Below are 22,752 nucleotides of genomic sequence, written 5' to 3'. Positions count from 1 at the left end.
TCAACTCAATCCAAAGACCCAAACAGTCTTTCCAGGTGAGACAGAGGTTCACCTGCACCTCCTCCAACCTCATCTATTGTATCCGTTGCTCTAGATGTCAACTTCTCTACATCGGCGAGACCAAATGCAGGCTCGGCGATCATTTCGCTCAACACCTTCGCTCAGTCCGCCTTAACCCAACCGGATCTCCCGGTGGCTGAGCACTTCAATTCCCCCTCCCACTCCCAGTCTGACCTTTCTGTCATGGGCCTCCTCCAGTGCCATAGTGAGGCCCACCGGAAATTGGAGGAACAGCACCTCATATTTCGCTTGGGCAGCTTGCAGCCCAGCGGTATGAACATTGACTTCTCTAACTTTAGATAGTTCCTCTGTCCCTCTCTCCCCCCCCCCCCTCCCCCTTCCCAGTTCTCCCACTGTCTTCCTGTCTCCACCTATATCCTTTCTTTGTCCCGCCCCCCTGACATCAGTCTGAAGAAGGGTCTTGACCCGAAATGTCACCCATTCTCTCTCTCCTAGATGCTGCCTGACCTGCTGAGTTACTCCATCATTTTGTGATACCTTCGATTGGAACTTTCATCAGTAGTCTTTCTTTCACCAAGCAGATGTGGTTTTGATTTCCTACCCTCTCCAGCCCTCACCCTGAGATAAGTTTCCAAGTTTGCACAACCATCAGCTATATAGATTGTGATATTATGTGGGTGACACATTTGCAATGGATAAAAAATCTCCAGCAACATAGTCTTGTGTCATACAGCATGGAAAAACTCCCTTCGACACAACTTGTTCATGCCAAACAAGATGCCCCATTCAAACCAGTTCCATCTGCCCGCTTTTGGCCCACATCCCTCCAAACCTTTCCTATCCATGTGTCTGTCCAAGTCTCTTTTAAATGCTGTTATAATACCTGCCTCAATTACCTCATCCGGCAGATTGTTCTGCATACCCACTACCCTCTGAGTGGAAAAGGTGCCGCACAGGTTCGTATTAAATCTTTCCCCTCTCACCTTAAACCGGTGTCCCCTGGTTCTCATTCCCCTCTTCTGGGTAAAAGCCTTGGTGAATTCACCCTTTCAATTCCCCTCAATAAGAACTTCCCCCAGCCTCCTGCACTCCTACTCAACAGCCAAAAGTCTGTAGCCTCTTTTTGCTCTGGTATTTTATTTTCCCATGTTTCAATTATAATGTTTTATTTTTAATTGTCGCTGTATACCGTGTTTTTACCATGTGCGAGCAAAGCACCAATTTAAATTCCTTGAATGCATACATACTTGGCCAATAAAATTTTATTCTGATTCTGATTCTGATTCTAGGAATAAAGTCCTAGTCTACCCAACCTTTCAGGCCTTCGAGTCCTGGCAACATCCTCGGAAATCTTCTCTGCACCCTTTTCACCTTCATAGTAAAGAAAAATAAGATTGCGTTCTTAATGACTACCGTCCCGTGGCCTTGCCATCCACCATCATGAAGTGCATCAAGATACTAGTTATGACGTACATTAACTCCAGCCTACCAAACAGCCTTGATCCACTGCAGTTTCCCTACTACCACAACAGGTCCACGGCTGATGCCATCTCCCTCGCTCATCCCTGACACACCTGGATAAGAAGGACACCTACATCAGACCTATTCATAGACTACATCTCTGCTTTCAATGCCATTATCCCAATCCACCTCATCTCCAAACTCGAGAAACTTGGAATCAGCACACTTCTCTGCAACTGGGCCCTTGACTTCCTGACCAACAGACCACAATCAGTGAGGATAGGTGACAAATCCTGTACAATAATCCTCAACACTGGTGCCCCACAAGGATGCATTTTCTGCCTCCTTCTATACTTCTTATAACACATAAATGTTCAGACAAATGCTAATCCAACAACAAGGTTTAGAGGGATATGGGCCAAATGTAGGCAGGTGGGTTTAGTGTTGATGGGGCATGTTGGTCGGCAAGTTGGGTAAAGGGTGTCACAGTCTGTCCTGTTCACTCACCTGCCGGCCACGCCCACCACGTTAAGCCAACTTCACTCACCTGCTCCAGATCACCAATCAAGCCAGCATATAAACCCTTCCTGCACACACACTCGTTGCCAGATTGTTCTTAGCCCTCATGCAAGACTCTCCAGCATTCTCTCTTGGACTGATTTCCCGTTGCCGACCCTGCCTGCTCCCGACCCTGCCTGCTCCCGACCTTCATGCCTCGTCGTAGCCCTGGTGAACGCCTCAGTCTTCTGTCCCTGACCATGAGCAGGATAGAAATAAAGCTCATACTAAAACTACTTCCTTGGTTCCGTGTGCTGCATTTGGGTCTACCTGCGGTCTGTTACAAAGGGCCTGTTTCACACTGCATGACTCTATGACTATTACACCAATTAAATGGCATCATTTCTGTCTGCCTTATAAAGAATATCAGAAGAAACAGAAGTGATGCAACGACATGCTTTAATGTTTCACTTTGTTGCTGTGAAGATTTGTATCTCACAGGATGGCATATCCTGCTACACTGTCACATCAGTGAGCATTTTAATTGGTGCTGCAGAGCTCAGGAGATCAAACTGTAATAAAGGAGCAGGTGGCAATCAATAGGAATGCCAGAACTTCTGATAATGTGTTTTCTGCACAGAAGTGCATTCAATTAAACAACCCTCGGCTAGAGATACAATGTAGGACATTTTGAAAATTATAAGGAAGATGACTAGTCTGTAATCTGTTTAACCCAACAGCTTGCATACTGGGGATGCATGATGGGAAAAATGGCCAACATTGGGAACATGGATTTTAATGAGGTAATAAAAAGATTTATCATAGTGCTTAGGTTCCACAGCATAACTTGTTTCGTTAAATTAAACATTGGGGGTTGTAAACTAAGCTGTGGGAAATAAAACTGACCAGCGAGTAGTGACTTTTATTGCACCCATTTGTTCTACAAATGGGAAAGTGATTTTCTAAATAAAAGGGTACATAAGCTTCCAATAACTCTGGGGAAAGGCAAAGAAGAAAGGTTACAGAGAAAGAACAATGATTACAATTTCAATTTCAAATACATATATAAAATCCTCATATAACCAATGCATCATGAGAATATAACAATGCTGTGGATGCTATGAATCTTTGAAACACTTTGGCTTCTCTCAGAGTGTTTTACAGTGCATACTGTTAAGGCCTTGAATAAACCAATTTGTTTGAGAAACTTACCACTGTTCTACGAGATGTTTTATTTGGTGTCTGTTCCTATCGTTGCTGAGCCTGATTCCAGATTTGGGGTACAGGTGAAACACAAAATGCCCTCCGACAGGAAACAATCAGGTCTTGAGCCTGTCCATGAGTGTGGTTTTCTCCCACATTCCAAAGGTATACAGGTTTGTAGGCTAATTGGCTTGTTAAATTTTAAATTGTTCCTAGAGTGTATAGGAAAGTGTTAGTGTGTGGGGATCCTTGGTCGGCGTGGACTCGGTGGGCCGAATGACCAGGTTCTGAGTTTTATCTCCAAACTAAACTAAACTAATCTCTAGAGTAAAAGAATGGGTGACGTTTCAGATCAGGACCTTCTCGAAACGTCACCCATCCTTTTTCTCCAGAGATGCTGCCTGATCCAAAGAGCTACTCCAGCACTTTGGCTCTATCTAGAATGGTAACAAAGGTGTATGGTATGCTCACTTTTATTGGTCGAATCATTGAGAATAAGAGTCGGGAAGTCAAAGGTTTATAAGACTTTGGTTAGGCCAGTATTGCATGCAGTTCTAGTGGCCGCATTGCAGGATGGATGTGGAGGCATTGGACAGGGTGCAAACAAGGTTTACTAGAACACTGCCTGGATTAGGGAGTATTAGCTACAAGGAAAAGTTGGAAAAATTGGATTGTTTTGCTATAATGTATGAGGTTAAGATATCTGATAGAAGTATATAACATTACGAAAGGCGTAGTTAGGGTAGACAGTCAAAACCTTTTTCCCAGGGCAGAAATGTCAAAGACAAGAGGCATAGCTTTAACATGAGAGGGGAAAAGTTTAAAAGAGATATGCAGGGCAAGTTTTTGTCCACAGAGGGTGATCTGTGCCTGGAACGTGCTGCCAGGAGTGGTGGTGGATAGTGGCATTTACAATCTTTTTGGATAGGCACAAGGATATGCAGGGAATTTAGGGCGTATGGATGATGAGCAGGCAGATGAAATTAGTGTATCTTGGCATTATGTTCAGCACAGATATTGTGAGCTGAAGGCTCTATTCCCATGCTGTACTTTTCTTTGTTCTATGTACCTCCATACAGCTGGTCACTGGGGATTTCCAAATCACACTCTAAGACTGGACAGCTATGATCTTCCTGCACTCACACTGAGGAATCTGCTGTTGACTCCATGACAGTCTAAATCTGGTGAGCTCATTCATTCAAAACAGGGATGAAAGGCGGCAGGGGAATTGGGTAAGTAGAAATCAATATATCTGTATATTTTATTCAATTGGTATTTTTTAAATGTATTTTACCGTGTAAAATATTTCACAGTATTTTTTAAAACTTTCTTAAACTTCTTTTAAAAAATCAATTCGATTGTTTTAACAGTGAGTGCATTGTTTTTCATAATTTATGTAAGTTTTTGGATATTTCAGTAATTCTGGGGATTTGACTTAACCAACCCTCAAAGTATTTCTGTTGGATTGTGTATCAGTGATCTACACTGCCCAGACCTCACCAATCAGCTCAGACCTGCCTCTAGAACATAGGACATATGTCACTCACCACATTCAAAACATCACTGAAGTCTCACCTGTTCAGTACTGCCTTCAACCACTGAAGGTCACCTCACCTTCTGTCTCCTTTCTCTGTTTGTTTACTTATTTCTCTATTTATTCACTTCCCTATGTTCCTTAAATCCCTGTAAAGCGTCTTTGAGTATATGAAAAGCGCTATATAAATGTAATGCATTATTATTATTATTATTATATAGAACAGTACAGCACAAGAACAGGCACTTTGGCCGATAATATCTGTGCCCATCTGTGTCAAGGCCATGATCAGCCATGATCACATTAAATGGTGGTGCTGGCTCGAAGGGCCGAATGGCCTATTCCTGCACCTATTGTCTATTGTCTATTAACTCTTATTCACCTGTTCATAATCCATATCCCTCTATGCTCTGCATATCCATATGCCTGTACAAAAGTTTCTTCAATACCTCTATCATATCTGCCTCAAACACCACCCCTGGCAGCATGTTACAGACACTCACCACCCTCTGTAAAAAAAAAGTGCCCCTTATATCTCCTTTAAACTTTGCCCCCTTCACCATAGAGCTATGCTCTCTGGTATTTGAATTTTTCATCTTGGCAAAAAGGTTTTACTGCTTAAGCCATCAATTTCCTCAATTTTTTGGATTTTTTTGTTTTATTGATTTCACAAGAAGGGTGTATTTCCATGAGATGTACATTTTAGGTCAATCACCGTCTTCTCTTCCTTTAACCTTTGTTATCCTTGTGCATTGGCCAACCACCAATAATGGTGATGTGATGAAGAAATGCCGAAGTATATAACATTATCTGAGATTTGTTGCAGTGTGACCCATGTTCAGGAGGTTTCATTTCCAGCACAGCTCAGCAACTGTACCATGAATAATCATGAATCATTATCCAACAAACCTGAAAATGTCATTGAATGTTTATGCCAATGCTGCAATGTGCTGAATTGCCAGAAAAATTGCTCATGAACAATGTAGGAATGTAAGAAAATTCATTTCAATTCAAAGTATCGTCTTGAACAAATAACTGAGGCGCACAAAACCCTTTCAGAATGCTTGGCAATCAGGAAATGAACAAATTATGAATAGAAGATATCACAGTTTTATCAGTCCCTGTTAAACTATTGCCAACATGCGATTTATTGCAGCATTAATTCAAGGACAGTTCAGTAGCTATTTAACTTGGAATTGGCTTCAATAGCCAAACCAGAGTAAACCTATTTTTGACTCTGCTTCTTATCAGTCCTACAGCACAAATCCACACCATTCATCAATAAACAAGAATTCTGTGAATTGAAGAACACAGAGCACGGCATTCAGCCCATCTTCATGGCTCTTTATCAGAGTGAATGAAACAGTTCAGCTGTCTTTCTCCTATGTGAAATATGCATCGCGTTCCCTTTTGCAATTTCTCTCTCTTTCAGGCAGTGTATTCCAGATTATACTAACTAAATGTGCTAAAAATATCCCCTCAATTACAATTGGATTATCTGTCCTTTTCCTTACGTCTGCTGACTCTGGTTATTGGTCCTCCTGCAGGTGGAAAATGTTTTTCCATTTCTAGTCCAAGGAAATACCTCAAAATTTTGAACATCTCAACCAAATCTCTCCCTAACCATCTACGCCAAAGGTGAATAATTGCAGATTCTCCAATTTGTCCTCTTAAAAGGACTTCCTTTTTCTCAGTATTATTTTGGAAAATCTCTAAGGTCTTGCGATTATTTCTGAATTGGACAAAATCAGGCCAAACTAGTGACTTGTGAAAATATATCTCGGAGGTAAAAGTCCACACTACTTTCTATTATGCAGTGGATTAGATCTATTTATTTAAGCAATATGACTCAGCAAAAGTTTTGGCATTCATGATATCTTATTCAGTTTATAAACCTATAGATCTGATTAACCATGGCATGTTAAACAGGGGTAACTCAGGAGATGTGGCATCATATTTCTGTATGAAAGCAGAGATATATGACAGTGGGTAATACTTTCACCTCTAGGTCAGTATGTTTGAATCACCCAGTAACATTTAAGCACAAAAGCTGAGACTCCTTTACCTTGCTGATTCACGATCAATACCTTAAACATTTGATGAGCTGGCTTAGAAATTCTGATGCATACTGCATTTGTCTGTGATGTGTTATTGAAAATCAGTTATTTTTAGAGAGGATGCAAGGGCAAAGATTTTCAATTTGCACCACATTCTCACTAAATCCTTGACTCTAATATATATCCATCATATACATTATATCCGCCTGGTTTTGCATGTATCTTTCCATGAAGACAAATGCAAATTATTGCTTAATTTGTCTTCCTTATTCCCCATATAAATGTTCTTGTCTTTGTGAGGTACCTGCAATTTTCATTGCCAGCCTTTTCTTTTTCAACTATTAAAACACTTACATTTTTATTTCTCATCTGTCTCTGGCTATATTTAATATTGCCTTTCCTTATCAATTCCTTTGTCCTCCTTTGCTGAATTCTAAAATGCTCCCACAGTGCAGGGCAATTGCTGTTGCTATTGACTGCGTAAGCCCCTTTCTTTGGTTTAACACTATGTTCAATTTCTCTTGTCATGGATGCATCACTATTCCCTTTGGGTTTTTATGTCGTAAAGGAATATGTTTATTTTGTAAGTTATGTTTTCTTTAAATATTAATTGTTTTCTATCCAACAACATGCCATTCAACATCATGCCATCAAACGAGAGGGGGGGGGACGGGGACATGGATGTGAAAACATCATTCAGTAACATGCAAAACTTGACCCATGCCACTGCTGGGCTTTACCTGGTGTGCCCAGAAGAAAAATGTGAAGCAATCAAAGAATGTTCAGCCATTAACAGGATGAATTTCTGGGCCAATATTACAAAAATGTTGATAGCAAATTCTAAAGAACAATACTGTGCCAATTGCACAGCTTATAGCAAATCAGTGGTTAAATTGGTAGAACAACATCCTTCCCTCAACGAATCCAGAAAATAAATCATCTTGAGTTGTTATTGGCTCAGAATAGCTATCGTGTTTCACAACACAATGACCATCACCATACTTCAGAGGTATGGATGTAGGTACGTAGGCTCTAGATGGAACCCATTTTTGGAAACCGGGCAACAGGTGAGGACTTCCAACCATCCCGTCTAGCCCATTTCCACCTGTGTTCCACACACTGCGATTATTTTAGATGGTCACCCACCCTTCTAGCTTGAAATGATTTGAAACTTCACCACTAAATCGAAGTTGAAATGCAAAGTAATCGCTGCACAATAAATCAAAGTCAAGCTAGAATGACCTAACCAGCAATTTGTAAAGGAGTAATTGGATCCTACTGCTAAAGGCATACTAGGCAATATGTTTAATGACTTCTGCGGGGCTGGGGACAGAAATATCATAAGTACAAATATCATAAAGCACTTCACTGAAATTATATTAATAAAGCCTGGAAATGAAAATTAATCTGGTCTCTAACGAAGTTTGCTGGGGTGAGGATGAGATGGGTGGGGAGGAGGGGGTAGGGGTGCAGTCGTAGGGAGTCGTGATGGTGAGGGGTGGTTGGTGTCGGTGGATAAGTGTCTCAGTGTCCACCAAGTGAACAGCGCATGGAAAAATTAGTCCCATTGCATCTTTCTTGAAACATTTTGACCAATGAGGTATAGTATAAAAAATAGTCAATATGTAGCAGCAAATATCATGATACTAATATATTTGTGTTGTTTCCACAGTAAAATGATTGTGTCCCACACCCAGCAGGAAGTACAGTAATTGATGGACCGCTTCTATCGGGCTTGCAAGGACTTCGGGCTGACCATCAGCCTGAAGAAGACGAACGTCCTGGGGCAGGATACAGAGGCACTACCTGTCATCACCATCGACGACTACGAACTCAATGCTGTCCATCAGTTCACGTACCTAGGCTCCACCATCACCGACAACCTCTCCTTGGACACAGAGATTGACAAGAGGATCGGGAAGGCAGCTACAACTCTCGCTCGCCTCACAACTCGAGTGTGGACCAATCCAAAGCTGACAGTGAAGAAAAAGATAGCAGTCTACAATGCTTGTGTATGTCAGTGAGACATGGACTACATATGCCAGACTGGAGAGAAGACTCAACACCTTCCACCTTAGAAGTATCCGCTGTATCCTGGGTATATCCTGGCAAGACAGAGTGTCCAACACCGAGATTCTGTCTCGCGCTGGCCTTCCGAGTTGTACACTCTACTCAGGCAATGCAGGCTGCGGTGGCTGGGCCATCTCCACCGCATGGAGGATGGCCATATTCCAAAAGACATCCTCTATGGAGACATCTGGGAGGAGAACCATCGGCCGCCCCCAGCTACATTACGAGGATGTCTGCAAGAGAGATATGAAGGCGCTCGACATCGATGTGGAGTCCTGGGAGAGCCTTGCAGCTGACCGCACAAGGGGAAGGGGTACCCTGAAGCAACATCTCAAAAAAGGGGAAGAGAAACTGGTGAAACTGATGAGGCAGACAAGCAGGCACGCAGAAAGGAGCGCAGCAACTTCAACAGACCAGAGACCACACACAAATGTGACCTTTGCGACAGAGATTGTCACTCCCGCATTGGTCTCTTCAGCCACAAGCGATGTTGCTCTACCCAAGGTTTGAAGCAAGCAGCCAACAACGAGGATGCATCACCCATGGTCAGCCATGACTAAGGGGGGGCCTACTGCAGTAAAATGATTGTTTGGAAAAGGTCCTACAGACTTTGCATTAGTCTGGAGTTTACCATACAATCTTGGGTTGGACACCACTTCTGAGTGATTTCATTTTTCTGTTCCCTCTCCCCACCTCATTCTCCACTCTAATTATAAACCTTGAATAAAAGCTATTCGGTTTTTCCATTTGTGCCCCTCCTGGTCTTACTTTAAGAGTTCTCCCTTGGCACTAGTCCATAAAAAAATCCACTGTACCTGACTTCAGAGTGTGGCAGTGCATCAGGCCAAAAAGATCCTTCTCCTCACAGAATATATTGAGATTCTGCCAATGGTAAGTATGGTCTGTATCATGTTTCTCATGCATCTTTTGAAGGAACACGTATTGACGTATTAAAGTTGATTTGAACATGCAAATTATTACTAGTTAGGATTTTATTGCAACTGGTATATTTAGACAAAGACTCTAACAAGAATGTAAACGCTCTATTGTTGTTGAATCACTGCTCGAAGCTGCCTCAGAGAGATGGTTCCTCTTATACATTGCTTTATTGTACAGGTCAGAGAACCCATCATCATCCAGAATACCTTTGAGATAGATTTACTTTCAGAACCTGCTTACTCTGAAGAAGGGTCTCGGCTAAAAGGGTCTCGACTCCATGTTCTCCAGAGATCCTGCCTGACCTGCTGATTTACTCTAGTAATATGTGTCCTTTTGTGTATTAACCAGCATCTGCAGTTCGTGTTTCTACATTTTGACTGCTCCACTACAAGATTTCTTTGAAAAGGTCTTCCTCTTCTCTCTAACGGGAGCTCTAAGACCCCTCTCACTGCTCCCCCTCTGTGATTTCTGCTGCTGACTCTCCAACCATGTTCTGAGCCGGACTCGCTACCACAGCCATGTGTGTTTCCTCAACACTTGCCTGCGTCTCCATTTTGTGTCTCATGGCTTCCAGCTCCGGTTCCATACATTCCAGTTTGGACCCAACGCGGATTTCAGGTAAGTCCACTCAATCCGCCGCTTCTCACAACAGTTCTCCTTCTGTACCTTGTGTTCTACACTGGCCACCGTACACTGGCCACTGTGCACCAGCACCAGCAGGCCCTCTCTCTAACTCTCCCACAGCTCCAGGCCTCACTCACCCAGATCAGCAAAAGACCTCAACTTCACTACATTCTCCACTGGATCCATACCTTCTACAAACGCTTTCCTGTCTACCTGGACTCCATAATCTAAAATAAAAGAAGATGATGGAAATAGGCAGGTCGCATGTTTTTTGTTGTTTTTGAGATACAGCATGGATCAGGCCCACACAAACCATTGATCACCCATTCATACCAGTTCTTTGTTTTCCCACGTTCTCATCCACTCCCTGTACATTAAGGGGATTTTGTTTTTACAGAGGCCAATTACCCAACACACCCACAGGTCTTTGGGTCGTGGGAGGAAACTAGAGTACCCAGAAGGCACCCATGTGGTTACAAGAAGAGCATGCAAACTCTACACATAATTGTCAGGATTGAATCCCGGGTCTCTGGTTCTGTGAGGCAGCAGCTCTACCAGCTGAGCCATTGTGCTGCCCCAACTATGTTGGGAGAGAAAAGCATTGAATATTACAGGATCTTTTCCTCAGGATGGAAATGTCAAAGACTAGAGGGCATAGCATTTGCAGGGCAAATTTTTCTTACACAGAGAATGGTAGGTTCCTGGAACATGCTGCCAGGGGTGGTGGTGGTAGCAGATACATTTGTGGCATTTGAAAGGCTGTTAGACAGGCACACAGATGTGCAAGGAATGGAGGAATATGGATCGTGTGCTGGCAGAGAGCATTAGTTTAATTTGGCATCATGTTGGGCACAGACATTGTGGGCTGAATGGCCTGGTCCTGTGCTGTACTATTCTATGCCCTATATAACCTGAGGGCAAGCGCTCAGTATGAGGACAGAAGAAACGGTTTAAGGACTGCCTCAAAGTGTCCTTCAATGACTTGGACATCAACCTCAGCACTTGGGAGTCTCTTGCTCTGGACCATCCAACTTGGCGTAGCAAGCTCACCACAGGAGCCCGTGCAGCAGAGAACAGACGCACTGCAGAGGCCCAGAGGAAACGCACCGCACGCAAGGCCCGGGCTACCTCCACTTCCACTGCAGCACCCATCCACTTGTGTCCCACGTGTGGGCGTGCCTTCCGGGCCCGGATTGGCCTCACCAGTCACTTCCGGACCCACAGTCACCAATCCTCCAACTGAAAGTGAAGTCATGGTCATCTTCGAACCCGAAGGACGAACAACAACATAACCTGAGGACTTCCTATAAATGCAAGTCATTAACCTAATGTATTTGCACTGTTAGCTGCATTTGGCTGAATGCCTTTTGCACAATGGAAGAGGAAAGGAGTTTGTCACATTTTAATCTTACAAAGATCCCATCAATAGACAATAGACAATAGACAATAGGTGCAGGAGTAGGCCATTCAGCCCTTCGAGCCAGCACCGCCATTCAATGCGATCATGGCTGATCACTCTCAATCAGTACCCCGTTCCTGCCTTCTCCCCATACCCCCTCACTCCGCTATCCTTAAGAGCTCTATCCAGCTCTCTCTTGAAAGCATCCAACGAACTGGCCTCCACTGCCTTCTGAGGCAGAGAATTCCACACCTTCACCACTCTCTGACTGAAAAAGTTCTTCCTCGTCTCCGTTCTAAATGGCCTACCCCTTATTCTTAAACTGTGGCCCCTTGTTCTGGACTCCCCCAACATTGGGAACATGTTTCCTGCCTCTAATGTGTCCAATCCCCTAATTATCTTATATGTTTCAATAAGATCCCCCCTCATCCTTCTAAATTCCAGTGTATACAAGCCCAATCGCTCCAGCCTTTCAACATACGACAGTCCCGCCATTCCGGGAATTAACCTAGTGAACCTACGCTGCACGCCCTCCATAGCAAGAATATCCTTCCTCAAATTTGGAGACCAAAACTGCACACAGTACTCCAGGTGCGGTCTCACCAGGGCCCGGTACAACTGTAGAAGGATCTCTTTGCTCCTATACTCAACTCCTCTTGTTATGAAGGCCAACATTCCATTGGCTTTCTTCACTGCCTGCTGTACCTGCATGCTTCCTTTCATTGACTGATACACTAGGACACCCAGATCTCGTTGAACTCCCCCTCCTCCTAACTTGACACCATTCAGATAATAATCTGCCTTTCTATTCTTACTTCCAAAGTGAATAACCTCACACTTATCTACATTAAACTGCATCTGCCATGTATCCGCCCACTCACACAACCTGTCCAAGTCACCCTGCAGCCTTATTGCATCTTCCTCACAATTCACACTACCCCCCAGCTTAGTATCATCTGCAAATTTGCTAATGGTACTTTTAATCCCTTCGTCTAAGTCATTAATGTATATCGTAAATAGCTGGGGTCCCAGCACCGAACCTTGCGGTACCCCACTGGTCACTGCCTCCCATTCCGAAAGGGACCCATTTATCCCCACTCTTTGCTTTCTGTCTGTCAACCAATTTTCTATCCATGTCAGTACCCTACCCCCAATACCATGTGCTCTAATTTTGCCCACTAATCTCCTATGTGGGACCTTGTCGAAGGCTTTCTGAAAGTCGAGGTACACCACATCCACTGACTCTCCCCTGTCAATTTTCCTAGTTACATCCTCAAAAAATTCCAGTAGATTTGTCAAGCATGATTTCCCCTTCGTAAATCCATGCTGACTCGGAATGATCCTGTTACTGCTATCCAAATGCTCAGCAATTTCGTCTTTTATAATTGACTCCAGCATCTTCCCCACCACTGATGTCAGACTAACTGGTCTATAATTACCTGTTTTCTCTCTCCCTCCTTTCTTAAAAAGTGGGATAACATTTGCTATCCTCCAATCCACAAGAACTGATCCTGAATCTATAGAACATTGAAAAATGATCTCCAATGCTTCCACTATTTCTAGAGCCACCTCCTTAAGTACCCTGGGATGCAGACCATCATGCCCTGGGGATTTATCAGCCTTCAGTCCCATCAGTCTACCCAAAACCATTTCCTGCCTAACGTGGATTTCCTTCAGTTCCTCCATCACCCTAGGTTCTCCGGCCCCTAGAACATTTGGGAGATTGTATGTATCTTCCTCAGTGAAGACAGATCCAAAGTAACGGTTTAACTCGTCTGCCATTTCTTTGTTCCCCATAATAAATTCCCCTGCTTCTGTCTTCAAGGGACCCACATTTGCCTTGACTATTTTTTTCCTCTTCACGTACCTAAAAAAACTTTTGCTATCCTCCTTTATATTATTGGCTAGTTTACCCTCGTACCTCATCTTTTCTCCCCGTATTGCCTTTTTAGTTAACTTTTGTTGCTCTTTAAAAGAGTCCCAATCCTCTGTCTTCCCACTCTTCTTTGCTATGTTATACTTCCTCTCCTTAATTTTTATGCTGTCCCTGACTTCCCTTGTCAGCCACAGGTGTCTCTTACTCCCCTTAGAGTCTTTCCACCTCTTTGGAATAAATTGATCCTGCAACCTCTGCATTATTCCCAGGAATACCTGCCATTGCTGTTCTACCGACATTTCCTGTCCTGAAAACCCTGGAATCATTTCATTACATACCTTTTCCTTCGGAATTCCCCAGGAGAATATATTTTGCAATGTTTACAAAGAAGGTAGCATAACGCTGCCTCTTGCACAACACCATGGTGATCAAATTGCCAGTGGAACAATGCCTCATACAGCACATTAGAACAAGGACATAAAGGTTTACCACTCTACACTCCACATCAGTCTGAAGAAGGGTCCCAACCCGAAACGTGACCCACTCCTTCTCTCCTGAGATGCTGCCTGACCCGCTGAGTTACTCCAGCATTTTGTGATACCTTCGATTTGTACCAGCATCTGCAGTTATTTTCCTGCACCACACTACACTGTCAGTCTCTGTCTTACAAGATAGGTATCCCTGTACATGCCTCATACAACACATTAGAACAAGGACATAAATGTTTACCACTCTACACTGTGGCGGTCTCTGTAATACAAGGTAGGTATCCCTGTACATGCCACAAACAGAGAGCTGCAAGGCATTAAGATTCAGCTGGTGAACTGACATCAGCTGTTGTGTTCCACAGAAGCCTCCTGATGGAGGCGGCGTATTTTGCTGCAGGATGAATAAAAGGAAATCAGTAGAAATGTTTTCCTACTGCCAGTCCTGACCACGTATTGAGCCAGTCCTCAAAACAGCTGATAAGAATGTAAAAAGGTGAAAGCATAGCTCCTTGATCCCTTGCCTCATTCACTTGTCATTCCCAAAATCTTCTGTGCAAAGATGTATTGACCTTGGATTAATATTCTCAACGACCACGACTCTGAAGCAGACAATTAATTACAAAGATATGCAATCTTTTGAATTAAGAAAAAATCCTCGTCTCAGTCCTGCATGGTCAACCCCTCATCTCCTGGACTACTCTCAGTTCATTTGCCCGGAGAAGATTAAGATAACTGAGGATAAATGAAAGCATCAGTTCGTGCAGAACAGCAAAGATTTGCATCGAATCACTCTCAGCACTTCCAAACAGGAGGTGAGCAAATTGGAAGGAACATGAAAGCATATTTTGACTTCAAATTTCAAACACTTGCAATATTTTGCTTTCTTAAAGATTTAAGAGATTTTCTTCCTTCCGGATACCTTTGACTTTCCATTGTGAGCAGCTTATATTTAAGGAATCCTAAGTTTTTCAGTCCAAGGCTCATGATGAGACCATTTAAAAATGTGAAAGTGTCAGTTAGAATGTGTTAAGTTAAATTTAATCTGCTTTTTAAAAATCAAAATATGCACCCAGACCATTTTCTAGTTTACTTTGCAAGCATTCATGAAGGGAGGGTGGATAGGTTAGATTTATTTGGAGAAGAGACTGGATCAGCTGGATTTGTTTTTCCTGGTGGCGAGGAGGCTGAGGGTGACCTGATTGAGGTGCTCAAAATCATGAGGGGTACAGAGGTGATTGATGGTTGGAAGACCCAAGCCCCTTTCCCCACTTGGTCCAAACTCTATATGGGCTGCCGATTGCCAAAGTTAAACGCAGAGTTACTCAGACATCTCCCAGACCCATGTAGATTGCATTTCCCCCAACTACTTATGATATTTTTGTGCCAATATCTCAGACTTCCCAGAAACCTGAATTTCTTCTTTTTCACATCATCACTTTGCACCTCCCAACTTACCTCTTTTTCATCTTCATTGCTTTCTTCACTTTTGTTATTTTGTTTGTCATTCTCCTTTACTGTGTCATCTACCATCCTTTCTGATAACCTCTTTCACTTTATGTTAATGTAGTTTCTTTCTTTTATTTTCATAAAAATTTACTTGTGTTTTCGTTATTTGTACTGATGGACATTTCCCTTCCTCGTTCCCAATCGGCATTATGTTGCTGTATATCAGCCCAGGAGTACATATGGCTGCCTGCTCCAACATTTGGATTAATGTAAACCTTGCAAGAGATTTGCCAGCTGACTTCTCTTTGCATCCTCCAAACAAGGATTCCCTCTGTGGGGAGATACTGCTGCATGTCATGAGGAAGAACAGTTGGTATTTCCACCTCTCTGGAGTCTCTAATAATTAAATACAATTCTCTGTGAGACTGCTCCAAACAAGCTAGAGATAAGCCATTTAATTTTTATTTTTTTCTGATCTGGGAACAGATTCCCAGAAGAGGAGGCCACTTGGGGGATGAAGGGCAAGGACTGGGGTGGCACAGTGGCACAGCTGGTGGAACCACCATCTCACAGAACCAGAGACCCAGATTCATTCTAGACTTCTCATACTGTCCCTGTGGAGTTTGAATATGGTCTCTGTTACTGCATAGGTTTCCTGCAGATGCTCTGGTTTACTCCCACACCCCAACCATGTGTGCCTAGTGGCAGAGGAAAACAGAATGCAATGATGACACATGGATTACAGATGATGGAATCTTGAGCAAAACATAAAGTGTTGGAGTAACTAAGCAGGTCGGGCAGCATGTGTGGAGGAAATGGACAGGGGATGTTTCAGCTCTTAAGGATAGCGGCGTCAGGGGGTACGGGGAGAAGGCAGGAACGGGGTACTGATTGAGAATGATCAGCCATGATCACATTGAATGACGGTGCTGGCTCAAAGGGCCGAATGGCCTCCTCCTGCACCTATTGTCTATTGTCTATCGGGACCCTTCTTCAGTCAGTAATGACCACTTGCCAAAGCAGTTGCCCAAGCAACCAGCGACAGAGAACAACTGTCCATAATAACCTGACAATTGGTGCAACATGGTAGTGGTCAAGTACAGGAAATGGTGGGTGAAATTCCCAGTAGGAATTGTGCACAACTAACAAACCAGGAGACTTGGTTTTACAAATTATTTGATGCAAGTGATTCTAATTAGTGTTTTTGACTTGATGGCAACAAATTTTTACAACACTTATGATTGGCAAAATGCATGCCATTCCTTCCAGCTGTTTTAGAGATGCTACATTATTAAGTATCAACAAAATGCAAATGTGGGCAAATGCATTTTTGGTTCATGAGAAAGATAATGTGTTAATTGCATCAGAATGAATGGGAAAAATATGATCCCTGCAAAATAAAAACAAAGAACTGTGGCCATGTTAGGTAGTCAGAACATTTAAAGCCAATGATAACAATTAGTATCATATTTTCAAAACCTTAGGCAATTTAAATCTGAAATAACATCTACTGTACTACAAACCTACTGACTCCCATAGTATGTATAAGGATAAGGGGGAAGTCTTTTAGGACCGAGATGAGAAAACATTTCTTCACACAGAGAGTGGTGAGTCTGTGGAATTCTCTGCCACAGAAGGTAGTTGAGGCCAGTTCATTGGCTATATTTAAGAGGGAGTTAGATGTGGCCCTTGTGGCTAAAGGGACCAGGGGGTATGGAGAGAAGGCAGGTACAGGTTACTGAGCTGGATGATCAGCCATGATCATATTGAATGGCGGTGCAGGCTCGAAGGGCCGAATGGCCTACTCCTGCACCTATTTTCTATGTTTCTATGTTTCTATAGCTACCTTGACTATACTTCTTCCTACCCTGCTTCCTGTAAAGACTCTATCCCCTACTCCCAATTCCTCCGTCTACACCACATCTGCGCCTAGGATGAGGTGTTTCATACCAGGGCATCGGAGATGCCCTCAATTCTTTAGGAAACGGGGGTTCCATTATAGATGAGGCTCTCACTCGGGTCTCCTCAATATCCCGCAGCTCCGTTCTTGCTCCCCCTCCCCCCATTTGCAACAAGGACAGAGTCCCCCTTGTCCTCACCTTCCACCCCATCAGCCATCGCATACAGCAGATAATCCTCCAACATTTTCGCCACCTCCAACGGGATCCCACTACTGACCGCATCTTTCCATCTCAACCCCTTTCTGCTTTCTTTGTACAGTCATGGACCTGAAATGTTAACTCTGTCTCTCCCTTCACAGATCCTGCCTGGCCTGCTGAGCAATTTCAGCATTTCGTATTTCTTATTTAGGGTGTTTCCAGTTTCTGCACCACTTTTCTTTCCGGGTAATGTCAAAACAATACTAATATGTCCATTGCTTCCCAAAGCAGGATTTATAGGGGAAACATTTCAGTCACTTTTCAATTTAAATACCCAAACATTGTCGACTGTGAATTTCTGGCGCCAACCATTCAAAGGCAAGCAAGTGTCGCACTTACAAAACACACTGTGAACCAGGGCGTCACTGGCAGAACCCTCACCCCACAGAGTCTAACAGCAGGGCCCAGTGTTGGAGTTTCCTTGGCCTCTGAGAACACTCCAGCACCAGTTTGAGTCTCCCAATGGTTTTAAAGGCAATTTCAGACTTGCAGAATAGGAAATTCGTATTATTTCAGCATTTTTGTATTTCTTTTAATTAGCAATTTTATTTTTAATTTTTTAGAATTCATTACAATATTAATCATTTTTAAATACCTCTGATACGCCTGGATTCTCGTCGGCACCAGCTCTGGCCGCAGCTTTGCCTTCACTCAATGCCGGCTCCATGGGCAAGGCCTCAGTATACACGACCAGGTGCCCACATGTCACCAGGCTCTATCAGCTCAGAACCAGCAAGGTCAGTTCCCATCATCCAGCCAGATACATTGTGGTGACCACAGTACCAATTCAGAACAGTGCCGGGGTCTGCTGTGATGCAATCCAATGAATGGATTGATGGAATGGATTGATATGGGACATTGTTTTCTCTCGTTATTTTCATATTCAAACACATAAATCATTGTCTCTCTTTTCTATGTTGTATCAGTGTTTGGTGATTCAACTTTAGCAATTTGTTATAAAACTTACTCAAGATATGTTTTCCAGTCTATTTGACAAGTAGCTTTGCCTGATTCATAGTATTTCTTCCTCTGAATGAGGAAGGTTATGATGTGAATCCCACCAGATATCCCAGTGAGCAGAAAGTCCAGCTCTGAATTCTGGGTTGACATTCAACGGGATATTTGCACCTGGATAGTATGGATACTGGGAACCCAGGAAACACCCCATGAGCTGATTCAGTGATGGCTCTGGTCACAGTGCAGTTCTACATACCATAAACTGTAAATTTGCCTGCAGATCTTTTACCAATATTATACTGTTCCCAAAGTGTGAATGTGAAGATATGATAATGCAATCATTTTTGGAATCAGGTGCTTTGACTCCAGCTCCATCAGTTATTAAGTAAAATGCCTTGTATTATATTGCTATTACATTTTACCTACAGCATATTGATCATGTGTTACTTGGAATAGGAGAGTATAACACTCAGAATAAATATGATCCCCCTGATGTTTTTATAGGGGTCTTCTGGTTATCTGTGCTCCCATTGAACTAGTACCGAAAGAAAACTGCAGACTCCTGCAACTAAATCCTTGAAATCTATGCTGCATCCTGAACCTCCTTTCGATGTTGTTATTTTCCATGAATCTACTGAAATCTAATCATATTTAAGAAGTCTCAAAATGGCTAATAGATTTTTCTAGTATCAAAGCAAACTTTGTATGCATGGTGTGTATTCTACATAAGTCAAACATTGCTGAACATGACGCCCCAATATTCACATTTAATGTGAGTAGATAAAACAGAACCTTGATCAAATGACTGCAAGATGCCTATCTTTCAGCTCTATGTATTAGTGTGCACAATTTTAATAGATTGCATTTGGAAAATATATTTGCCAAATCATTGTAAAAATACACCATCGCAGTCTTTAAACAAGGTGTATCCATATTCGGTCGTGACTATTTGTTATATATGCATATAACTCTCTCCCCAGAGATTCTGACAGAAAGAAATCACAACACACTCACTGAACAAAATGCCTTCCTCTGCAATAATCACCAATGCAGCCCGTAGTTTCTGCCCCTCTGCCAGAACCAGTCTATTGTTATCGACACTCATAGGGATATTAAGAAACTAAACAATAGCTTGTTTAGATAGTAAGAGCAGTGCTCCCAAATGAAGGGTTGAGGAAGGCAATCTGCATCATCACTTTGTCAAATAGAATTAATAACACTGTTACAGGTCTCTTCGTCCTTATAACCATAGCAGGCAGTGGATACTAGTGGGAATAAAATACCTCTATTCCCCCTGCAGCATATGCTATCGGGCTTGATTCAAAATGTTAATCAAGGCAGCAGTGATGACTTCAGATTTCTACTAATTCAAGAATCTGAAGATAAAACCACAATTTAAATCCAGAGATCCTGACCTCATTCGCTGAGACCAAAACCTGCTGAATTGTCACGAAATAATTTAAAACCCGATAGAGCATAGGTGTGAAGGTTAGAAAGGTGTAAAATTCTTTTCTTACAATTTTCAATTTAATAATTTTGCTTGTCATAAATCCCACTGCAACGTAAGGTTCCTCCTGCCTGTATCAATTGTACAATAGATATTTCATGCAATTGTTCATTATTTTACTCCAATATATGCCCCTTTTTTAATGACAGTCAGATGCCAAAAGGATGCATATCACTGAGAGGATAAAGGCGACATCCAGCTGCACTGGCTGGGATGCTTTCAGCTTGCAATCCTCATAGTCTACTTCATTAACCTTTGCTGCAATTAATATTCATCTCCCCACCCTTAGCAGGTTAGCACACTGCATCAGCATCATCCACCTACCATTCCGTGCCAACTGTAGAGAATCCCCGAACGGCAACACTCCTCCACCGCAATTCGGATTCAAAACATTTTGCTTTGCACAAAAGAAAAAACAAAACAAAAAGGGATGCACAACAGGATGGAGAGGAAGAACTGGTCGGGAGACAGAAAGGAAGAAAAAAGCTGCTGGAGAGCAGAGAGACTTTGCTGAATCACCGCCTTCAACCGTATTAAACCATTGTGCAGTCCAATGCTGGCTGTACCACTGTGGAACCTACCAGATGAGACAGACAGAGGGCCTGGGGAATAGGTTACCATGGCAACTTAAAGGAGCACACATGACGTCAACGCTCGCAGAAGGCAGGTTGGTGAGGGGGAGGGTAAGGGGAGAGACTTCTTAATATCTGCAACTATCTCCTGGTGAGCCATCACGCTCCCAGTAATGACTTATTTTGAAGTCAATGCAAAATGGTTTCGCTAATATCCTGTCACTTGCAACATAAAGGAGGAAGATAGAGCGAGTAATAATTGAAACAGAGAGCACAAGGATACTGCTGAGGCCCAATGCTGTTTTTCTGATATCATCTTATAAGTGTGCAGAATGATAATGTTTTGACTGAAATATTGTTGGGGAGAAAATATGGAAATCTCAATAGTTAACAACAATTGTCAATTAAGAACGTGATGACCCTGCACAAAATACTTGACTTAAGTTTCATTATAAAAATGAAAATTTCCTTTTTACTTGAATTATTCATTAAGAGAGAGATACCATACAACAAATGTGGGAACAGCAAACCACCATGTTTGCATGCATATAAAAAGTCACAGACGTTGTCACACACACCATTATTCCTGGGTCAGGCAATGTTCAGTGTTCATACGTATTTGGCAGATTGGAATACAATGTGTTGAGTTTTAAATTTTGCATCCGTTGGCCAATCAGGATATCACATTCAGTATGGGAGTCGTCCCTCATATTAAACGACTCTGTGGCATTTGTACAATTCATGCAGCACCGACACCCATTTGCAAAACAGTGACAGAGTCAGTGGGATCATAAACTCCCCAGGGCAAAATCAAGGGCATCGAGACCCTTTGGCTCAGTGGCTCTCCCAAAACGCGATTCATTCACACACAATTCCCTATAGCCCTGGAAATCAAAACGACTGTTGCATGAATTCGAGTTTCATTCTTGTTCAAGAGATATACTAATAATGGCGCAGCGGTACAGTTACTGGCTTACAGCACCAGAGACCCGGGGGTCGATCCTGACTAGGAGTGCTGTCTGTGTGGAGTTTATACGTTCCCCCTGTGACAACGTGGGTTTCCTCCGGGTGCTGCGGTTTCCGCCCACATTCCAAAGCCATGCAGGTTTGTGGCTTAATTAGCTTCTGTAAATTGTCCCTGGTGTGTAGAATAGAACAAGTGTATAGGTGATTGCCCGACGGCATGGACTTGGTGGGCCAAAGGGCCTTTATCCATGCTGTATCTCTAAATTAAACTAAACGACACAAAATATGCTAATAAGTTATGTTTGTCAGAAACTTGAGGTCTTCCAATAGTCTGTTGCCTTGACTTTTAACTTGCACCAAAGAGTGTAGATGTCTTATTGCGATGGTACAGAATCTTGTTAAGTCAACCGATTGAAAAAAAAATGTATTAAAAAATAATATTGTTGCTACTAAAGAAATACAGCAAAGATTCACAGGACGGGTTCCTGGAAAACAGGTTCGCCGTGTGAGGCGGATTGAATAGAATAAGCCTGTATTCTCAAGAGTTTAGAAGAATTCATTGAAACTCACAAAATACATGCAGTTCCCAACAGACGGGGAGAATGATTCCCCTGGCTAAGGAGTTTAGAATCAGGGCTCAAAGTTTCAGAATAAGGCAAAGGCTATTTACGACAAAGGTGAATATAATTCTGTTCATGCAGATTATGGTAAATCATTGGGATTTTCTGTTCCAATGGGCTGCAGAGGCTCTGTCATTGAGTTCATCCAAAACCAAGATCAATAGAGATAAATACAAAGGGAATCAAGAGATATAGGGATAGAGCAGGAAAATAACAGTGAGATAAAAAGTCAGCTGTGATTGTATTAAATGGTGGATCAGGCATGAAAGACCACATGGCCTACTCCCCACCTATCTCTCATGATCTCATCCTTATTCCTGTTGAGCAATATTTAAACAAAGCCTCCATTTTAAAT

At 42.6% G+C, this 22,752-nt stretch overlaps 1 protein-coding gene across 7 annotated transcripts in view; it reads right to left on the bottom strand.

Moving 5' to 3' along the window:
* Positions 1-20,822, bottom strand: part of mapk10 (mitogen-activated protein kinase 10) — a 187,533-nt gene extending 166,711 nt beyond the window's left edge. For 4 of the 7 annotated variants that reach the window (XM_078401952.1, XM_078401943.1, XM_078401924.1 and 1 more), the window contains exon 1: positions 20,564-20,821. Coding sequence is in view for 5 of the 7 variants with exons in the window: in XM_078401924.1 (XP_078258050.1) it covers positions 20,564-20,566 (3 nt within the window). In the remaining 2 variants the exon portion in view is untranslated. Of the gene's footprint in view, positions 1-20,563 lie in introns of all 7 variants that reach the window. The other 3 variants (XM_078401921.1, XM_078401923.1, XM_078401926.1) reach the window with 1 other exon arrangement.
* Between the last annotated feature and the right edge of the window lie 1,930 nt (positions 20,823-22,752).

The sequence above is a fragment of the Rhinoraja longicauda genome, chromosome 1, assembly GCF_053455715.1.
Source record: "Rhinoraja longicauda isolate Sanriku21f chromosome 1, sRhiLon1.1, whole genome shotgun sequence".
Classification (NCBI taxonomy): domain Eukaryota; kingdom Metazoa; phylum Chordata; class Chondrichthyes; order Rajiformes; family Arhynchobatidae; genus Rhinoraja; species Rhinoraja longicauda.
Note: the sequence above shows the minus strand (reverse complement) of the source record. Positions and strands in the feature narration are given on the sequence as shown.